Below are 20,450 nucleotides of genomic sequence, written 5' to 3'. Positions count from 1 at the left end.
TACAAAGAAATTTGTACCTTTATACTTGGAAAAAAATATTCCAAAAATGCTGTCTTTAGAGTATTTCTCTTACTCTGGTGTATTTCTTAAGAAAATATCTTTCTTAAACATGTTCTCAGGGCTCCTGACTGAAGTATTTCAGGCAGCAGCTATTAGAATTGCATTTACGTGCTGCATATCTGTGTTACTGGCTCCTGGAACTGTTGTAGTCTGTAATTATTATACCTATTTCCCTTTGTCCATCCTGAATATTTGTATGTAGCATCTCTAAGGGCAAGTGCACACCAGCCATTGTGGGCTGTGCAACACCTGGACAGTTCACCGAACCTGCCTGACATTTTAAGGATAAATCATGCTGATGGTCTTCCTTATGTGGTTATAGCAGAACTTCTTCAAGGTGTAAGAGAGTGCTCTGTTCTTCAGAGACAAGGTGCCTCTGACAGATACATAGTGCCAAATCCCTGTCACTCTCAATTGTCAGTAAAACACCTGCACCTCTTTATGGAAGAGTGCTGGGAGGATGTTGTTCTTTTGAAGAAATGATCCGGAGTCGGATCTGCTGAGCTCCCTCACTGCTGTGCCTGGCCCTGCTGGCAAGTCAGGGATAATTTCACAGGGCAGATTTTGGCCATCCTTGAGGGAAATGGAGAGAGACAGAGAGCTTGAAACTAAAAGAGAAGCCTCTGTTCCCTGTTGGCTGGGGGATCTTGAAGGCCTGGGGATATGTCCGAATATAAAAGATAGGGAAAATGGGCTACTGTGAATGGATTAAATGCATTTAGGCAAGGCAAGGGGAAGGTACCATAATTAAGTAGGCACTGATCCAAATCTTTGCTGTGAAATTAACACCTTTCCTTATTCCTAAATATACAGACAATTTAGAGTGATGGGAAGTGAGAACAAACCACCATCTATTCTGTTTTATGACAGTTTCTCTTTATTCATAGATTGATGGTAATATAACTTGGCAATATATGTTGGCTATAATGATGCATGAGCGAAAAACCTGTAAGTTGTGGAGGTATCATGATCTGCAGCATAATTCACACAAATTAACTGAGGGGAGAGGTATGCTACAGAACCTCATCAAGAATATCTTCTCACTGATGCAATTTTTATTTTTAAACATAAGGGAAGTTGTGAGAAACAGCTCTGGGCAGGAATCCAGGCAAAAAGGGATTTATATGTGCATTAGCTGGAAGAATTTTGGCAACAAAACAGTATCCTTTTCTTAGCTTCTATCTTAAATGGGGACAAGTTCTCCCTGCATTACTATAGAGACTTTCCTTTTGATTATTCTTCCACCTTTGACTGGCACCAGACAGAAAGACTGCATGGGTTGTTTGTTTTACTGGTGCCACACAAAATTTTGAATTAAGCAAGAAATACATCTAAGACTTCATCTAGAGAGATAGTTATTGAGATGTCATAAACCTGATGGTAGAAACTCCCCCCACTGGTGGAAGGGTCATTTTTCCTCTCTGTACGTAAGAATAGCAACGTGAAAGGAAGTCTAGACTGCAGAGATGACAAATGGCATGGCCAGTGCATCATGGAGGTATTTTTCAAATCCATTCTGCATTGGCCTGACTTCATTTCCATCTTAAGCCTATGGGAGCATTATTTTTGACATCAGTGTAAACAGGTTAGAGCAGCCTGGAGCACTTTGGAAAATTCCTCCTATTTAATTTGGTTTATTACTGTGGGTATTTGTTGTGCCATAGTATGCCTTTATTACACAGCTTATTTCAATAGCAGTAAGCGTTTTCTGTCTCCTTGAGGACAGTTAATTCAGTATCAATAGCTCACTTTTATCAGAAAGCTTAATCACTCACTTTCAGGAGTTTAAAAATAACCTCAGAAAGATATAATTTATAGTCAATAGCTGAGTTTTCCTTTGCTTTACAATAAAGTCTATTGTGCTTGTCTTACTACATCACACAATTCTGTGTGTTTGAACATCCATTTGATGTTCAAGTGGAACCTGAGGACTGTGACAGTGGAATGAGCCTTTAAGAAACTTGCCGTGGAAGAGCTCCAGTTTAGTTTAATACTATTTTCTTCTTTATAAGAATTGACAAACTAATGCTAATCACAAAACCTTAGCAAAGCCTTGGAGTTTAAAGACGTTTGTACACAAGAGTGACTTTGCTTATGTGAACAGATTCATGACCCTTTATGCATAGAGGTTCTCATGCTTTTTGCAGAGTCAGGGTCATAAGAATGGAGTAGGTCCAGTGTATTACTTAGATCATATACATATTAAACTGACAATTTAATTAATTATCTCTTTTCCATTTTATTCTGCCTGCAAAAGAGATACTTGGTGAGTATTTTTCTTCTTTAGTACACTTGTTGGAGGAAAAGCTTGGAAAAATTGTGATAATCTCAGTGTTACCAAAAAGAGTAACATCAAACACTTCTCTAGAAGTACATGGAAGACAAAGGACTGCTTCTCAAATTCATGACTGATCAGAACTGGAGGTTTTCATGTGGGTCTGCAGATGCAGGGTTAGGTTAAAACTATATTTTCATATAAATAAATAACACTCCACATCCTACCTCTTTCTGTTCACAGTTTTAAACTTCTCAAAATCAGTGTGGCATTATCATGCTGAGAAATTCATTTGGATTTTTCAAATACCATAGATTTGCCTGTTTTATAACAAGTCACAGGACAAAATATAAGTCATAGTTCACTTCTATGCAGAACTGGCTTTCTTGCAAATGCTTTGGTTGACCAGTTGTCTTGCACAATTGGAGCCCAGTGAATATTTTGCAGATGGCTACTATATTTTGATTTGCACATCTGCAGAATTCAAAATGCAAGATGGGTCTTCCACAGAGCCTGAAGGGAATATTAACCAATTTGAGGTCAGAATTATATGTGGCTTCAGATTCTACTCATATGTGATTGAAAGCCCTGTGATTTTAATAACATATCTTTTAGTTGTTCCTGAGTAGATGGATCTTTTGCCCAATGTTGCATAAGAAGTCTGTTAAGAAGGGGAAATTTCTCCTTAATGGATACAGAAGGATAAAATTATACACAGATTATTTTTAAGAGTAGAGAGTAAAAGAAAGTAGAGGAAAAATCCTTCTTGTTTCATTTTTTGTAAAATCAGGAAATAAAGAATGTAATAATAAAATCATCATTACTAATGGATTCCCTTGAACGAAATACTTACTCTAAATTTTGTTTTGGGGGTTTGATATACCAGCTAAAAAGCTTTGCTGTCAAAGTTTAGTTCTGCATGTGTTGTCTGGGGTACACTGTGGTCACTATGTGGATGTGGTAGCACGGAGCTTAGCACCAGGGGATAGCTTCATGAAAAGATGTGTCATTTATTGGCAGTTCCCCCCTGCAGACCTCCATGCTGCCACAGAGAACTGACTGCCAGTGCTCATCCAGGCTGGTTGAAAGCAGGGACTACCCCCTGGACTGTTGCCTCTGGAAAGGAGCAATGGCATAGTGGAAATTCTGCCAAAGCAGGGAAGAAAGTCAAGCAGGTTGCTTAAAACTCACCTCAGAATACACAAAGGCATTATTTCCCTCCAGGCCTAAGTATCAATGTATTTTTATCAACTTCTTAAAACCACAGCATCTGTGATTTGGAGCTAGTGCTAGCAGAAGATGCCAGTTGCAATGTTACTTAAAACAAGCTCATTCTGTTCTGCACAAATACTCTTGCTGATGATGGGGTTTTTGGTGCAAAACTAATGCAGCTGGATATTTTGCGTTTCAGGCCCCCGCGACCTGTAACCAGCATGAACGACACACTCTTCTCCCATTCTGTTCCCTCAGGAAGTCCCTTTGCAAACAGAAGGTGAGTTCTTATCCTTATTTATATCAAACAATTATATGATAGTGGTGGAAGTTTCGATTTTCAGTTCCCTCACAGGGGTAAAAAAAACCAAACCCTCTCACAAAGTAAAATGAGACATGAGCAGAGAAATGCCTTGGTTAATTTGGGCTGATACCCAGACATCTGAACAGAGAGCTGGAGTTAAGGTACCCCAAGCTCCCCACAGCACAGCACTGAATTTGAGCTCTCATTTGAACCATTCTGACCCACTAAAATGTGCTCGTGTGCAACCCAGGCACCCTCCCATAGGGACAGTGGCTGGTGAAGAAGCCATTTTGTAATTTAGTGTAATAGTGGGGAACACTGTGGGAATAGGAACTGGGATGTGCCACTGCCTGCTGGGAATGCCTGCATCATACTGCAAGATACGGATGAACAAAGAGGAAGTGTCTTCATACTTGCAAGATAAAGCAAAACATCCTTTCCCCTGTTAAACCATTCTGATTTTTATTAGAGGCTACAAGGGAGAAGGAGTTGTCCAGGGAATATGGTGACTGACCCTTCAGTAAACAAGCCAGGGAAGTCTCATCAGAAACATTAATCCCAAAGAGGAGATGCTTGTTAGCTGACTGTGTACATTTTGAGTCAGTATTTTGGCTCATCCCACCAAAATATGTGTGTAGCATTTGCTGGCTGGCTGACCCAATATATGTAAGCCTACAAATGTACATAGATAAGAAGGTGGCAGGAAAATAACTTCCTGCTGTCTTAGGGAAGATGAGCAATGTGTCTTCCTTGGGTGCACTTTATTGCTTGATTCCTGCTGTGTGTGTCAGTGCTTCAGCGTTCCCAAATGACTAAACACAATCTCTGGGTATGCACAGCTACATATTTTAATACCAAAACTGAAACCAAACCTGCAGTGTACACTGCAAAGTCAGAGTAAAGATGGTTTACTACTTCTTTGATTTATGAATTTTGTTACCACGAGCTGTAAAACTGTAAATTCTCAGTGTTGAGTGTGACTCTAGAGTAATCTCAAGTGGGTGTGACTGAGATGCTCTTCAAAAGCCAGTCCCAAAGCAGCCCGCAAGGTCAGATTTGCTGCCTAAACAGAGAGACTGCAAATGCAGATTCATTTCTGTTGTTGGAATATATGGGGGTTTATGTGCAAGGCAGGGTAATGTATTTGTAGCCTCTCCAGGAGAGGTCATGAAGAGCAGCACTCTTTAGGAGTGTTGCTCATGCTTCTGTTTATTCCCAAGAGGTCCCTGTGGTCGAACAACAGAAGTGTACTTTGCTCCTTAGGCCAGGGACCTGCAGTAACACTCACAGCACTGTCACCTGTGCTGCTTGTCTTTGTTTGCATGTAGAACATACCTGATTATTTTACTTTTGTCTTCTTTAGTAACTGACTGTCTTTAACTATCAGAGTTAAACATACATGCTTCCTCAGCTGTTAGAATTCCTTTTTTTCCCTAGGAAACATTCCTTGATGAGAATCCCCTGAGGGCAGGTGATAGTACCACCCCCCTCAAGCATAGGTACCCATACTTCCTTATAAGTGGATAGTGTGACATCGCTGTACAGTTTAAAGCTGCCATGGTGCAGCAGTCGTTCTGGCTCTTTCAGAGTTAACTGTACCCTGATATGTAAGGTAATTACATTGATTGTATCTTAGAAGTTTTGTAACTTTTGTTTCATTGATGTAGCAGGATTTTAGGAGTTTGACAGCTTATTCTCAGTATTTTTATTTTCACCTTTTACAAATTTAATTTGCATCTTTTTATTGGAAAGAAAAAGCGCCCTACAAACAGCCAAGTCAGTATTCTTTGTAAATAAATGGGATTTATTGTTACGAACCCTCTCTGAACACTCTGTGTATTCTCTTTGAGGTATTAACAAGCTTCCATTGTTTGAATCACTCAGGTTACTTGGGGGTATAAATGCAGCCAGTCCTGTGGCTGATGAGCATTCTCTTATAAAGCAGTATGTAAATCAGCTTCACAACAATTCACGGTCAGTATGAGAGCACTAACCTACTAATTGCAGTAGTTCTGTAGCTCATGCACTAAATCATTAGCAATTCTGCTAAACTACTCAAAATATTCTTTAAGGAAGGCTCTTATGGGCTAGAGAGTTTCTGTGGCTCTAATTAGTCTTTTGAATAGACTTCCTGCTGGCTGTGGGCTTTGCCAACTTCTCTTGCTTCTGCGCAGCACAAGTCTTTCATTTTACCCCTTCACGTAGGATTAATATTCATGTGTCTAATGGAAGTTGGAAACATTGCTTTTGAAAACTGGGAAAACTACACCTTTATGGTTCCATCATCGGTGTATGAGTTGCCTGTTGTGTTCTTGACCAAGGAATGAAAGAGGCTTGCACAAAAGCCTGGAAATGACTCCAGGTCTCACAGCCAGCCTCCTCTGCCACAGCTCTCGCTGTGGGTGGTTGCTGTTCTGCCGTTAGTGCTGCTTGCCAATAACCCTCCCCAGACCCCTCAGCTTTGCTTTTCAAAATGACCACAGGAAAGGCAGATCTAAGTCCTACTGAAGCTAATGAAAACTTCCCATTTACGTAGTGAGCACTGGATTTGGACCCATGCCTCTCGTTGCTGCACCCTTTTTCCAGCATTCCCTCACATCTCAGTGACCTAAAGGAAGATCCATTTTCATTCTGCAAAAAAGAAATACGCAATTGCATAAGAACAGTTTCCCCATCTTTTTTTTATGTGGAGTGTAATATCCTTTCCTTTTTTTTTTTTTTTTTGTTTTCTTATTAATCCATGAGCATTCACTATAATTCAATAAGAATTATAGATATCAAGGTACTTTTCTGCTAAATGCCAAGATATTCAATCTGGGTTAGATTAATAACAGTATCTTCATTCATTCTTTTAAGTTTTACTGTTACTATTGCTCTGGGAAAATCAGGCCTTATTAGTGGAAGCTCATCCCCTTGTACATCAGAGAAACAGACTTTGATGGCTCTGTTTGCAATTGTGCTGATTTTATATTAAATATTCCATTCTTCATAATAAGAAAAGTACAAACTCCGAGTAAAATTTCTAGCTGGATGTAATCAACACTAAAAGCTCTGCTGGCTGTGTTTTCACTGAAGATAACTTATGGTTGCTTTGTGTTGCAGTCTAGTCCAGAGGTTTCAGATAGCTTTAAGTGAAGTTTTTATGTAATTTGAATGTTTATTCAAAGGAGAATTGGCAGAGAATGTCATTCATAGCATTCCCATGGTATTTATTTCAGCTACTTGTGTTCACAGAAGAACATAGCCATTCTAACCGGTTTCTCCCTGTAGCAGCAAATGCTAAATTCAGCACACCAGCTCATTCTGCTGCTGGAACTGGATAGCATCTCCTAAGTTCAGCACACTACCATCTTTATTTCTGGATTCATGGGTGAAAGCTGGAAATTAACTGGGAAGATAGACAATCTTGTTAGAGGAAAGATCTTTGATAATTGGTTAATACAGTGACAAATTGCACAGAACAGCTGAAAGGAGATGGAACTTTGTATACTATTTACACTTCAATTGCATCTGAAGCACAGATTTTGGGTGGGTACACAATTACTCCAAAGCTCAAAGGAAGTTGGGTTCGGGCTTTCCCAACGATGCTTTTTAGTTTCTTCAAACTGCTTTAGAATCAAAGTCCACTTAAAATTTCTGTGCTTGTTTGCTTAGTTTGAGCCAGCAAGTCCATAAGAGAGCTTTAATGAGGAGGCTGGCTTAGCAATTACAAGCACCTTTCTTCTAAATGTATACAGTGTGGAAATTGGTATCAACAATATGCTGTGTAGGGCTCAAGAACAGCTTTAAAGCGCTCGTGTTAGAAAAGAAAAAACAAAAAAGGTCTGTGATCTTCTCCCAAATACCAAATGATGGTCATTTGCTGTGTTGACAGCTAATGTGATTAAAACCACAAGGCCTGTAATTCTTTTGCTGTAGCTAATATTCAGAGGGTTTTTTCTCATTTGTTTTTGCAATTTCCGATGGCCTAGAGGGCAGCAGAACAAGGGAATATTAGTGCAGAGTAGGTAATGCCCTTGCAAACCAAATGACTTGGATATGTTACATCAAAACAAGCAAACTGAGCATTATAGAAACTTTTGTCCAGTCAAGAGAAATAACTCTATACCCTGAATTAATGTTTTCTTCTTTATTTGGATACTTCTGTTCCCCAGCTCTAGTCTGTCATGCTGATTTAAAGTATATAGCTGCCATAGTAATGGGTACAATCTCCTCTCTTTCTTAATAAATGTTTTCTTTAAGCTATTGAATTATTGAGCTTAGGTAGGATAAGATGAAACAGAATATTTTTTCTCGCATTTTCCTCAGCACCCCCCGTCCACAGCTAATGCATTTAGTTCTTCTAAAGGAGTAATAAATTGGAATAAATGGTGTGATGCAGCACATTCTGGTGAACTTGAAATGACTTGGCAATTGTGTGATAGATAGAAGGAATGCACTAGGATATCAGATACCCATAGCCAAGGAGGAATTGAGTCTTATTTAATGCTGAGTCAGAATGGCTGGTGCCTTTTTTTTTGAACTCCACATGAAGTTAAAGGAATTGGATATTCTACCTGGGCATAACAAGAGATTAGGCCAAATTTCTAGACAACAGCTAACTTGGAGCAAAACATACTGGTTGCTGCTGTTCTCCATGTTTCTGTCTCAAAGGAGCGTGGTAGACTTCAACTGCATGTTGTCTTTGCATGTTGTTTTCAGAACAAGATGAGAGTCCTTATTTAATCAGCAGTATTCTACCTGGCTAAAGGAAAGGTTTATGTGTTTAATTGTTTAGTAGCCAGGTAGACACTAATGAGGGCATAACATTTACAGCAGTATTGTTAGGTCTACATCTTTATAGACACCTGCTCATGGTTGGAAGGTTTGTTTCTAAATTTGGATGGGAAAGCATTATTTGGCATCTTACAAGATGTTCCATTTTAGCAGGAATATATCTTTAAAATGTCTGTTCCATTTGGAAACTCACTGTGGCCAAAATGATCTCTGAAGTTTTAACTGTATTTTGGGGAATATGTGGAGGATGTAGGAAGATAGGGAAGAACAAGAAGGACAGATATCAGCTCTTCCAAATGAAGAAGGGTTGAAGGTGGAATCAGAGACAAAGGTGAAAGGGATTATACAGGAGACAGCCTAACCTTGATGTCCAAAGATACTGAAATTATAAAAGAGTCAGTAAGGTTCTGGAGGATAATAAACAAGAAATAACCACCATAGATTTGTCAAGAACAAATTATATCAACTGATTTATTTTATATCAACTAATTTATTTCATTGACAGGTAACTGGTCCAGCGGGTAAAAAAAGAAGCAACAGATACAATACAAGTTGATCTTAGAAGGACTTTAGACATAGTCCCAGATGACACAGAAGTACCCAAAGAAAATAAGGACATAGGGAAATTGGTAAAAGAGCAACATTGAAAATGAATAATGACATTTTCAGAAGTTTGCTGTCTCTTTAGGAGAAGGACATCTGTTGGGATTCTTGAAAGCTATCCTAAATCAGACACTATGCACTATTTCTTGTAGTGACTTAATGGAAGCAATAGAGTGAATATATCCAATTTGCAGGTGGTACAAAGGTTGAAATGGTTATGGAAAGAAATGCTTGGAGAGCAGTTTCTAAATAAAAAAAATTAGCTCAGTAGCAATGGTAGTAATTGATGTCCAAATGATCTGAAATCAATTACAGGAAATTCAGTATTTATAAGTGAAAAGTGCTGTAGCAAGGAAGCAAATAGTCAAGTAGAAGATGGGAGCATAATTGGATGGATAGAAATATTTTAACAGAGGACCTAGGAGTTGCAGTGAACCACAAACTAATTGAAGTTAGCAATACGATTGTTAGATTGCATTTGACCCTGGAACATCATCTGGAAAGCCATTAAAACTCATTCCCCAGAGGAGGAGACATCTGCCTGAGGTTTGCATCCAGTTTAGGGCAACAGCACAGGGGTAGATATGCTAACCAGCATATCTGGAGTTCAGAGGGAAAGTCCAGAAAAACCGAGAAAACATAACTTGTGAGAAGAGGTTGGAAGATTAAAGTTTGCTGAATCAACTAAAAAGGAAAGGGACCTGGATAGACATGGTAGCAGTTGCTCAGTGAGTAATCTTTGCTTGCCTGTCTCTCCACACTAACTGTGTGGCTTCTGGAACACAGGAGAGGTGAACTTGTGGTTGATGGAGGGGGCATCACACCTCACTGTTAGAAAGCAAGGCACAAAACCTGCCCTGGGGTCTCTGGTCTCCCACTGTGGCAACATATTTATCTGTACTTTTAGAACTGAAAGGCACATTTTTGGCTGAAATAGCACTCCCTGTACCCCTTGAATGCATTTTCCTTCTGTAACCCGGGAAGAAAACGTGTGGAAAACGCATCCTTCTAGATGGCACGGAGCACATTTATCTGTATGGATATTGCCCCAGTGGAAGTGCAGTACACATAAGTAGCATGCAGATGGACAGAGAAATGTGAAACAAGCAGCTTTTCTTCCTGTGCAGTACAGCATTTCATTCAGCTATCTTAAAAATAAGAGCTTGAGCTCTTAGGACAACCTTTGGTCCCATCCTCTTGAGAGCCCTGCTGCCAACCTTGCCCCCCTCCCAAAAGGAGGGGAATTACATACATCTCATCTCACTGAATTCCTTCTTTGTCCTAATATTAAAGGTTTTGAAGATTTATCACACACCACATTTGTGCAACATCATCTGCCTACACACACACAAACAGACCCATACAGCCCTGGATGCACAGGTGCACACATGCTCACACACCCAGAGGTGCCAACCCAAAAAAAAGGTGACTAATTTTTAAAAAGAAGAAAGTAAAATATAATTTTGCTTTGCTTTGTTGTTTCTTACACCGAAAAATGCTGCAGCATGAAAAACAACATTTTCAATGTTTCCCATTTTTAGCCAGCGGTAGCTTGTTAACATGGATATTTAAGTGTTGGGAAGGATGCAGCTACTGCAATCCATTAAATACTGTAATTAGGGAAAAAAGTGTGTTTGGTGAACTATATATTATTTTAAATCAACAGAAGAACAGTACTTCTAAAAATTAAACTGCTGTATCCCATCACTGCATCTAAAAAAATGCCTTTCCATAGATAATTGAAACCATCTTACAGTTAATGTGGGGAAAAGCAATTTAGCTGTTATGGTGAAACTTCCCCAGCTTGAAAGCAGCATTTGAGATCGCGTTTATCTCGGACTCCATCTGGAAAATACACAAGCCTTCATCTCTCCATTTGTGAGAGAAACACATTTTGTTTGTCATTTCTGTAGTGGAGGCTTTAATAGTTTGCTTTTGGAGAACAGGAGGGAAAACTCGTAATTCTTGATTTTGCATTTCCTGAAGTTTTCTAGAATTTCTTTAAAGCTTCTATTGTTATTTTTATTCAGTCCAGGGCACTCGAACAAGCTTCTGCAAACTCTGTTCTATAATGAATTTCAGACATAACTGTTTACCCTCTTCTTAGTTTTCCTGTCTTATTAACTAGCTCTCCTTCCAAGAATACTGAAGTAGAGCAGAGCAAACAGCTGGCTAGGGCTGCTCCAGCTTTCTTGAAAGGCAAAGGGTAAGTTAAAGAGAGAGTATGTTCTTAACTTGCACTAATACAGCTAAACCAAAACCTTTTCCTCTATTCCTCCCACTTTTAATGTATTCTATATACATCTTTCCTGAGAAAATTGTGATAATCAATTAACCCCGTGAGCTAAGTTGGGCGTGTTTAAATATATTTATGTACACCTAGATACATAAAGTCTTGATCAGACCCTTCCAAGCAAATCCAGCTTGTGAATTCAGTGTGTCAGTCATGTATGTTACATACCTATATTCATGTTTGTATACAATATATAGTATAGTAAAACAAATAATGCTGACCTCACAATTTGCTGTATTTTGTAATAAATGGTACTGTATAGCTGCAGAGCTTCAGTCCCTGGCCTGATCTGGCATCTCACTGATTTCTGAGGCTGGCTCTGTCATCAAGTGGGATGCTACCATCTTAAATCACTAAATACTAAACACGTAAATTAAAATAATAACAGAGTAATTTCCGCACGTGGTGTGTTGTTTTGATGTTTTTTCTAAGAAGGCTGAAGTATTAATTCCTAGATTCCCATTTCACCGTCTCACTTGCTCCTGCTCTCTGTTTATCTCTGTGTCTGTGTGCATCACACCCTCTCCCCGCCCCCGTTTCAGGTTACAGTACAGCCTCGATGTTGCAGACAGGCTGGCTGATGAACATGTGCTCATCGGGGTGTATGTCAACATGCTACAGAGCAACCCCGCACGGTTAGTGCAGGTTTGGCGCCTTTGGGGGACCCAGAAAAGGGACCTTGCTCAGCCAGATTCTCTCACTGTTTCCTCCTGGCCACAAGCTGGAGCAGCTCTTCATGAGCACAAGCCTGAAGTGAATGTGTATGAATATGGGGTATGTCCTCCCAAAGCTGGTGGATTGTGGCATTTATTGCTATTCTCTATACCGAGGTCAGCAGGTTACTGCTAAGTATTGCAAATAATTGCTTAGTTGAGAATGGCTGTGCGAATTGTTCGGGATACTGAGCTCTAGGCAGTGCAGGACTTTGTTGTGGTGCAGAAATCTTCACACAACAATGCTTAAACAAGCCCATGTTTTCAAGGTATTAGTTTTTGAGATCATATATATATATGTAGCTTCACCTTCCTTGAAAGTTAGAAATTGTAATAGTACATAAATAATGATAATTTTCTTATTAACTTAGTGAGAGAAATTGGTGTTGATTTTTACATGTCAGGCATTGCTTTTAAATCTGCCTGATTTCTGCATTGTTTGAATCTTGTATACATATTTTCCCTTCTCTCATTTTGACTCAGGGGTTTTAAATGTGTGTCTTGAACATAATCTATTGTTTCTGCTGGAGTGATTATAGAGCTTTGTCTCCTAAACCCATCAGCTGTCTTGGCACTTGAGATGCTGGCATTGCAGCCTGCCACGCCGGGGAAGGGAAACCCTGCCTCACCTCTCCAAGTGCAACAGAATTCCATAGACTTTGCAGCCCTGTACCAGCAAGATGGTGAGCAGTGTGGTATATGGCCCTAGAAAAGGTGATGCTGAGCAGAAAACTGCACAGTGTTTCTACCAAAACTATACTCAAGGGGTTTATTTTGCTCATAAGAAACCCTTCCATTTCCTGTGCTGTCACTGCAGAATATTTGCTGCATTAGAAGAAAGTCTCCATTTTCTCCAGTATGGAGGCAACAAGCAACTTCATTTAGGAGAGTGAATGTAATGGTTGTCTGCAGTCTTAAAAAATTCACTTCTGCAAGTAGCTCCTATTTGTTCCAGTAATTTGTCATGCCCAGTGGGTAAGAAAGTCTGCCTCCATTGTCCTGGATCTGCTTCTCTACTCTGTAGCCCACTGGAATGTGCCCAGTGGTGGGGGCTGAAAAGGCAAAGTAGGTTTAAGTGAGGAAAATGAAAGCCATTTATCTTAAACAAAAACATTTTCAAGGGGAATTTAATTCCTGAAGAAGCACTTCCAGAAATCAGGCTTATTGAGGAAAACTGACACTGCGGCTGTGAAAGCAAGCTACTGGGGGCGTGTGTGTGACCAGTCGTTGCCCACCCATGACTGAGGACAGGAATATGCTACCATTTGGTCTGGTTTGACAAGGAGAGGGAAATGTGGCCCTGGCTACCATGAGTGACTGACTTGATATGGTTGTTGTTCAGGAGGTGAGTGAAGAGTGGGCATGGTTTAGGGTAATTCTTGGTGCTAGGCTGGTTTTCCAGGCAAGGCATTTTGGATGCCATGTACAGGATTCATTTAGCTTCAGTGAGGGCTACCAGTTCCTCACGAGACCTCTTTGTGGGTGCCTCACCTCATCTTTGCTGTTTTCATCCTCCATTCTTTATATTCCAACCTGTTCCCTCAAGGCTTTGAGCCAACCTCACCAAGTCATAGCACATTTGTTTCCAAATATGCATATACACATCATATGCCATGATAGCCAACATTTATTTGGTTTTGAGGAATGAATTGGGGAGTGACTGATAATGGCCTTAATTGTTTAAATAACTGATGCAAAGCATAGTACATAACATCTGATTACTGATATTAAATCACTGCAGTCACAGCATCCTGAAAGAGAAGCAATCTCAGTTATTTGTATAATTAGATTTTGACAGAAACATAACCTAGAGGGACAGCAGTCTTAGTCAAGCATCAGGCCATACTGCATTGCCTTTTTCTATGTTGTTGGACTGAGACTGCTAGTAGAGAAATAGAATGTTTTTGTTTTGACAAAGACAAGAACAAAGTCTTCTGTGAAGCCACTTTCCAGAAGAGTAGGTGAGACCTCTGCAGGAAGCTCAGCTGCTGCATCTCGAAGTCTGGCGTGGTATCTTCAGGCAAAGCTGTACTTCTCCTGCCCGTCCCCCGAAGTGGCTGGATGCAGGTTCCTCAAAACCCACACACTTGTGTCAGGATGGTGCTGAGTTCAAGTTATTTCACTCTGCATCTTAAGAAGATTTGGTAACCTGAGTAAAGCATGTAGTTAACCAAAATGAGGTAGCTTCTGATTTGGGAGAGGTTGCAGCTGGCCAGCTCTGCTGTTCAATCTGCCTGCAAAATACTACCTGTACCTATCCAGACATCAGATAATTCAAGTGCTTCTGGCAACCAAAGATGAAAAGAGGAATGATTGTAGCAGGAGCTTTATCTGCAAGAAAAACCTACAGAGATACTTCTTGAATATAATACATAAAATTATCTGAAGAGCTGTATAGTGACATTTCAAAACAAAACAAGGTTTGGGTTTTTTCAGATATTAAGGCAGGCTAATTTACAGCTAATCAGCAGTCCAATATAACCCAGTATACCCTTTTTTTCCTGTTCTAAGTGCAGCTAGTATTTATATTTTGGGCTTTGTGGTGTATTTTTAATTCATTTAATTAATTTTCACTGCTTATCTTTATTTTTCATCTGCAATTATTTGATACTGCAAGTAGAAGTTTTCCTTTCCTTCTACCAGAGGCTAATAAGCTATTTGAGGATTTTTTAGAAACCAGTACTCCAGAGCAATTTAATAAACAAGAGGAAGAATTAATTCATTATTTATAGTAACTGTATGGCTAGAAAAAAATAGCCCTTAGCCAGATGTTTTGAATAGTTTAATTGCAAAGTCTTTTTTAGTATTTAAAACCAATATTTGATACTTACTTTAGTTTACCTTTAGTGTCTGATTCTAAAAAAGAACTTTTAACTGCAAATAGTTTTCATTTTTGTAAGTTAGAGACTTTGCCTAGCTTTGAATATTAATTCCATATATATCAGTCTTTTTCTTTACAAGTACAGAAAAAAAAAAAGATAAAAGTAAGAGGTTGTTTTGGTTCCATAGAAAGCTGTTTTCTGGGGGTTTTATGTTATACTGCATAGTACTATGTGAGTTCTATTTCTATATAAAAGTGCCATGCTATTCTGTGGCATTTTTAAAAACATTTATTAAGGGGGTGTGCACAACTCTAGCTAGGAAGGCTGGTCTAATCTTACTTTGAAAGAGGAAAACCATTCAGAGACCAATTGCTACAGAGGAAATGTGTAGACATTTGGCTCCATTGAACAGAATTAGTTTTTGTAATTATTCCCACATAGCTGAGTATTACAACATTTTGGTGGTAAAATCTTGGTGTTCTAAAGGAAATGGCAAATTAACAGTAGCAGAGGACTCAGATGATTTGTCTCAGTTCAAAGTGTCTTAAAACCAGGCCAACTTTGAAAGTGTAACAGTTAAAGAGGCCTCAGAATACATTTGGTGTGTTGCTGGTAGGATTTGTGTGGGGTTTTTTTTACAGCCCTGGGGCTTAGAAACCAACCTTTTAATTTTTATTTTTTAGACCAAATTATTTATTAAGCAAGGCTTTGTGGGATAAGAGCACGTCATGAAGACCACACTGATACCTCTATTGCAAAAATTTCACAAGAGACTCATCTAACCAGTGGTGACATAGTTGTAAGACCAGCAGGGAGCATCCACATCAGCTATTGTGGCATGCCTGCTGCAGAACAGGCTGGTCTGACACATCAGAAGCCTGAGAAGTAGCAAAGATCCTCCAGAGTCACTCCTTCGCTCATAGGTTCTCATGTTTTTCATCCTTTGCCTGCAGCTTTGAGATCACTTTTTTATGGAGCTACCTTAGACCACAGAAGTCCTATTGTACAGGTTATAATACTGCATATTCACTCTCCAGCTGAATGGTGATAGATGCCAGACCAATTACTGCTAATAATTGTAAGGTCTTTAAAGAAATGATCACTAATGGAGAAGCAGTGTTTTTTAGAGAAGAAGGAACAACAGTAGGACATTTGTATGCAAAATGTCCAGTTTCTCTCAAAAGGATGCCTGAATCTTTCCCCCGAGGTCCCACATTGTGCGCGTGTATTCATAATATTTTAAACCCTTTGTATACAATTGTCTTACTGTATCACTGTGTGGTTGTCTGTGAAGTTGGTGAAGTAGAACAGAAGGGAATTACAGTAAATCTGAGAACTCTGAGGCATAAAATTCTTGGCAGTGGAGGCTAATGCTGCCATGCATACTTCTGTGCTTAATGGTCACATAGAATAGGTATATTCCAGAAGTAAATTTATCCCAGACATTGAAATTTAATTTTTAGAGCTTTGGGGTTAGTGATTTGTGGCATTCATAGACCAAATTTGACTCATTGCTACATCTACTTTATGACATCCATCCACACATAAATATATATCACAGATATTAAATACAAGTAAGACTCAAAAAGCTGCAGGGGCTTGGTTCATTCAGTAAAGCAGTTTTCTTAAGTGTTAGCTTACATCTCAGAACTGTGGTGCAGATTGTATTATGCCAACAAGTGGAACTATAATCCATTTTTTCAAGATGGATAATATGGCTGCACATTGCCATAAAAAGGAGAGTTGATGCTGAATGCTTGCTGTTTTCACAACCATCTGTTAGGATGCAATGTTTTAGTCATTATGGTAAAATTAAAAATTAATTAAACTGTCATAAAAGTAGCCCTTATTACCCAGTTTACATAATTTTATGTGTCTGAAAGAGTTGCTCACCCCTTTCTTTATCTGGATGACATATTAGACAGTAAGCATAAGTATGTAAGATGCAGAGCTGTATAAATTTAGAAAATTGCCTTTAGCTTTGGTCTGTTCAGAAGGTATATCAGTTATCCCACCAGAATCTCAGTAAGTATAAAATTAAGCCTATATTTGTAACAAAATGAACATAACCAAAACCAGAAATGTTCATCTACCCCCAGAAGTCTCACATGCAGTCTGCAGCACAATTTTTGTTTACATAGAACCTCTCTGTGTCTTACTTTTCAGAGCTTTACTATGTTTCTAAACTGTGTTTGTGGTCTCACAGGTTATTATCAGAATGAGAAAAAGATGATGTTTGTCTCTTTTCTCTTGCATCAGTAAGCTGTAGCAAATCCACATGACACCCAGCTTTAGTTTAATGATCACTGAATATGAACCTCTGCTCATCCTCCAAACGTAACGTTCAAATCCTGGTGGATTTAATCAAGCCAACCAAAATATGTGCACTGTAGTTCCCTGAGGGACACGGAGCTCACTGAGAAGTTTTAGAGAAATATTCCTTTTAAATATATCAGTTCTTCAAAAAGCAGAGCTTTTGGCACAAGTGCCATTTTCCTCTGGAGGGCTTTTCAAGTTCAAGGTACAATTTCTGAGAAAAAAATCAGAATATAAATCCCATGCCCAGACTCTTTTGAAATGTGAAGCTCATTTGCCAGCAACCAGTTGCATGCCCAGAAGAGCCCGTGGGCAGGGAGATTTGTGCCTGTTTCCCTTTAGCCAAAAACCATCATACAGTTGCCAAAGGATAAGAAAAGAGGCCAGACTCACCTGTGGCTGGGATAGTCCACCGGCTGCCTTGTATTCTACACGGCAAAGCATTCCTCTCTTAGGGACTTCATTGTTTCCTCTCCTGTATATACTAAAAGTAATGCAGTATAGGATGCTAAGGCCCAGGCTTATCCAGGGTCAACTAAGTTCTCTTCAGGTTTCTGGTTTTGTCAGTTTATTAGTTTTGATGGCTCTCTGCAAACTTCTAAATGTTTAGAAATAGTGAAGGTTCTCACTATAGTACCTTTTTCCTGCTCATCTGGCTAAATAATAGCTTCCATTTAAAATAAGGACAGCTCTAAAAGGATTAACCTGAAATATTTGCATTTTATATTCTTAAGGGGAGAAAATAAGGTGAAATATTTTAAAGGAATTCAGCATATTTTCTGTTTAGTTTTTACACTTGTGGATCACAGTCATGTGACTCTTTGAAATCTTGCTCCTAAATACCAAGAATAAAAGAGAAAGTCTGATTATAAGTTCCTAGATCAGTGGTTCCAAACAGTGATCCATGAGACCTTGGCAAGTGCCCTGCAAAACTGTCCTAAAGATTGTTTTCTGTCTGACAAAGCTTCTAAAGTTTTTCTCAACAAACACTGAGGTTCCTGCTAATCTGCTGTCCAAAAAGTTATCACTCTTCCAGGTGAGATGACAAAGCTGAGATATAAAATAAATGCTGACTGGTGGTCCTAACCACCTCCCAACCCTTTTTGGGCAGAGCAGTCTGCACGTTGCACCCTGTACAACCTTTACTATGGATTGCAAACTGCTGCTGTTTTCCCCCTAAGGGGAAGGTGCTGCCTGGGCCCTTAGAGCTGATCTTTCTAGGGAAATTGCCCTCCCGCTTCTCCCCTTTGCTCGGTTAACATCAGCTGTTCCTAGTTTGGTGGTGGTTTGCTCCTTTGTTCTGTACTGTGGGGGTGTGAGGTGATGGTGGGACTGAGGCAATGGGGTTTTGCCACGTATAATCCTGTCTTGCTGTTTCCCCCTCCCCCTGAGCAGCGTCCTCGACAGTGCAAGTCGCCTGGATGAAGAACACAAGCTGATCGCCAGGTATGCAGCAAGGCTGGCAGCAGAAACTTCTTCATCAGTAAGTGTTTTAATTAAAGGAAGGTACTTTCCTTCTGTCATGTTCCAGGGGCTTGGCAAGATCAGGGAAATTACATCTGACAGTGTAATGATTAATGGATTATTTTTCCCTATCCTTTTCATCAGAGGCTGTTATGCTTTAATAATAACACTTTTATGCAGTCCATTTAATCCAAAGAATCCACATACTAATGCATATAATCGATATACTAATGCAGTGGTATTTAAATAATTGCATCAAAGGGAATCTGACATCTTGAACTCAGGAAGGACTATAAAATATTGTCTGGACTAGCTTTGGTTAAAGGTTAATGATTTACTGCATTGGAGAAATGGGATGGTGAATCCATTTTACTCTCTAGCTGAAATATCACAGCAACTGGGGCCCTAAGTACTAAGGATATTAAAGAATGTTCTTCAGCAGGATGACTGTAATGACCCCCTGCATTAGCCCTGGCTCCCATTTTCATTTCAGAGCAATGATTATTCCGCTCTCTGTATCCAAAGATAGAAGGTGATGACAGGCTAAAACCTCACTAGCTGCATTCAGGAACAAGAGAGAATGAAGCAGGAACCTAATCAAAGTATATAAAATCTTAAATGGTACATAAAAGGTTAGCATAGCTACTTTTTTTCGATCTCAGCCCATTTGGTAGAACAAGGGACCATGAATGACAGTTAAGTGAAAAGCAGCTGGTCTGGAGTGCCCAGAAACATTTTCACACTGAGATTTACACTGTGGGGTCAATTGAAAGGGTGAAATTGGGTACCACACGTCGTGTAAAGATTCTGAGTCACGTTCACGCCAGGTGGAGATGAATCTGCTGCCATGTGCAGACTCTGTCACGGAGATTTCACACTGCCTGCAGCTGCCTGGGAAGAGAGGGGTGCTCCTGTTCTGCCAGCCGAGTCCAAACATGTGACACGGTGTTTCAAATTTAAGGCAACCTGTAGATGATGGTCTTATTTCTGAATGACAGTAATTCTTTACGGAAACAAGATTTCCCATTAATAATGTCTCTGGTTAAAAATTGGTTGACATCAGTTCCATATAACATGTGTCCTTGATGTGGGGGGAAAACAGTATAAACAGAGCTGACTTGAAGGAAAATACTGAATTTCTCATTGCCATCCATCTGTGGTCTTTGAACAAAAGAGACAGAAGGAAAAGAGAAGGTTTCTATAGACAGAAATCTTTCCAAGCAAAAGAGTGACACCCAGGAGGGGCAGTGGAAATTTTTAAAGCTTTGCCAATGGTCATTCTGGTTTTTTAAGGAACTAAATATATTAATAACAGTGGGCATTCAGGATAAAGATCCTGATTCCTCCTGTATGAGTCATGACATCCACCAGCGTGTATCAGTTCTTCTTTATGCACTGTTCTGCTTCCCTGTGGTTGATGTGTTAATGGGAAAATGTATCCGTGGCAGAAAAAATAGTATGTGGTTACAAGGGAGACATACTGTCCTTTCCCCATAGACAGTCCTAACCTTTGTTAGGTTTGCTAGGCTATTGAGATGTATCTTCATCCTTTTTGAGGGTCCACCTCCTGGTGGAGGAGATGCTTGGCACCACATAAAATAGTGCTCCAGAG

General features: G+C 39.5%; 1 protein-coding gene across 23 annotated transcripts in view; it reads left to right on the top strand.

Annotated features, from left to right (window-relative positions):
- Positions 1-20,450, top strand: part of DTNA (dystrobrevin alpha) — a 223,463-nt gene that overhangs the window by 174,594 nt on the left and 28,419 nt on the right. For 10 of the 23 annotated variants that reach the window (XM_042029071.1, XM_042029072.1, XM_042029067.1 and 7 more), the window contains 5 exons: positions 2,318-2,326; positions 3,747-3,827; positions 5,736-5,825; positions 11,359-11,436; positions 18,770-18,857. In XM_042029071.1, coding sequence (XP_041885005.1) covers positions 2,318-2,326; positions 3,747-3,827; positions 5,736-5,825; positions 11,359-11,436; positions 18,770-18,857 — 346 coding nt within the window. The other 13 variants (XM_042029066.1, XM_042029064.1, XM_042029079.1 and 10 more) reach the window with 10 other exon arrangements.

Source organism: Corvus kubaryi, unplaced genomic scaffold (genome assembly GCF_017639235.1).
Source record: "Corvus kubaryi isolate FWS band 111438036 unplaced genomic scaffold, C.kubaryi_AGA036_p1.0 37312, whole genome shotgun sequence".
Lineage (NCBI taxonomy): Eukaryota > Metazoa > Chordata > Aves > Passeriformes > Corvidae > Corvus > Corvus kubaryi.
The sequence above is the reverse complement of the archived record's forward strand: the minus strand, read 5'-3'. Positions and strand labels throughout refer to the sequence as shown.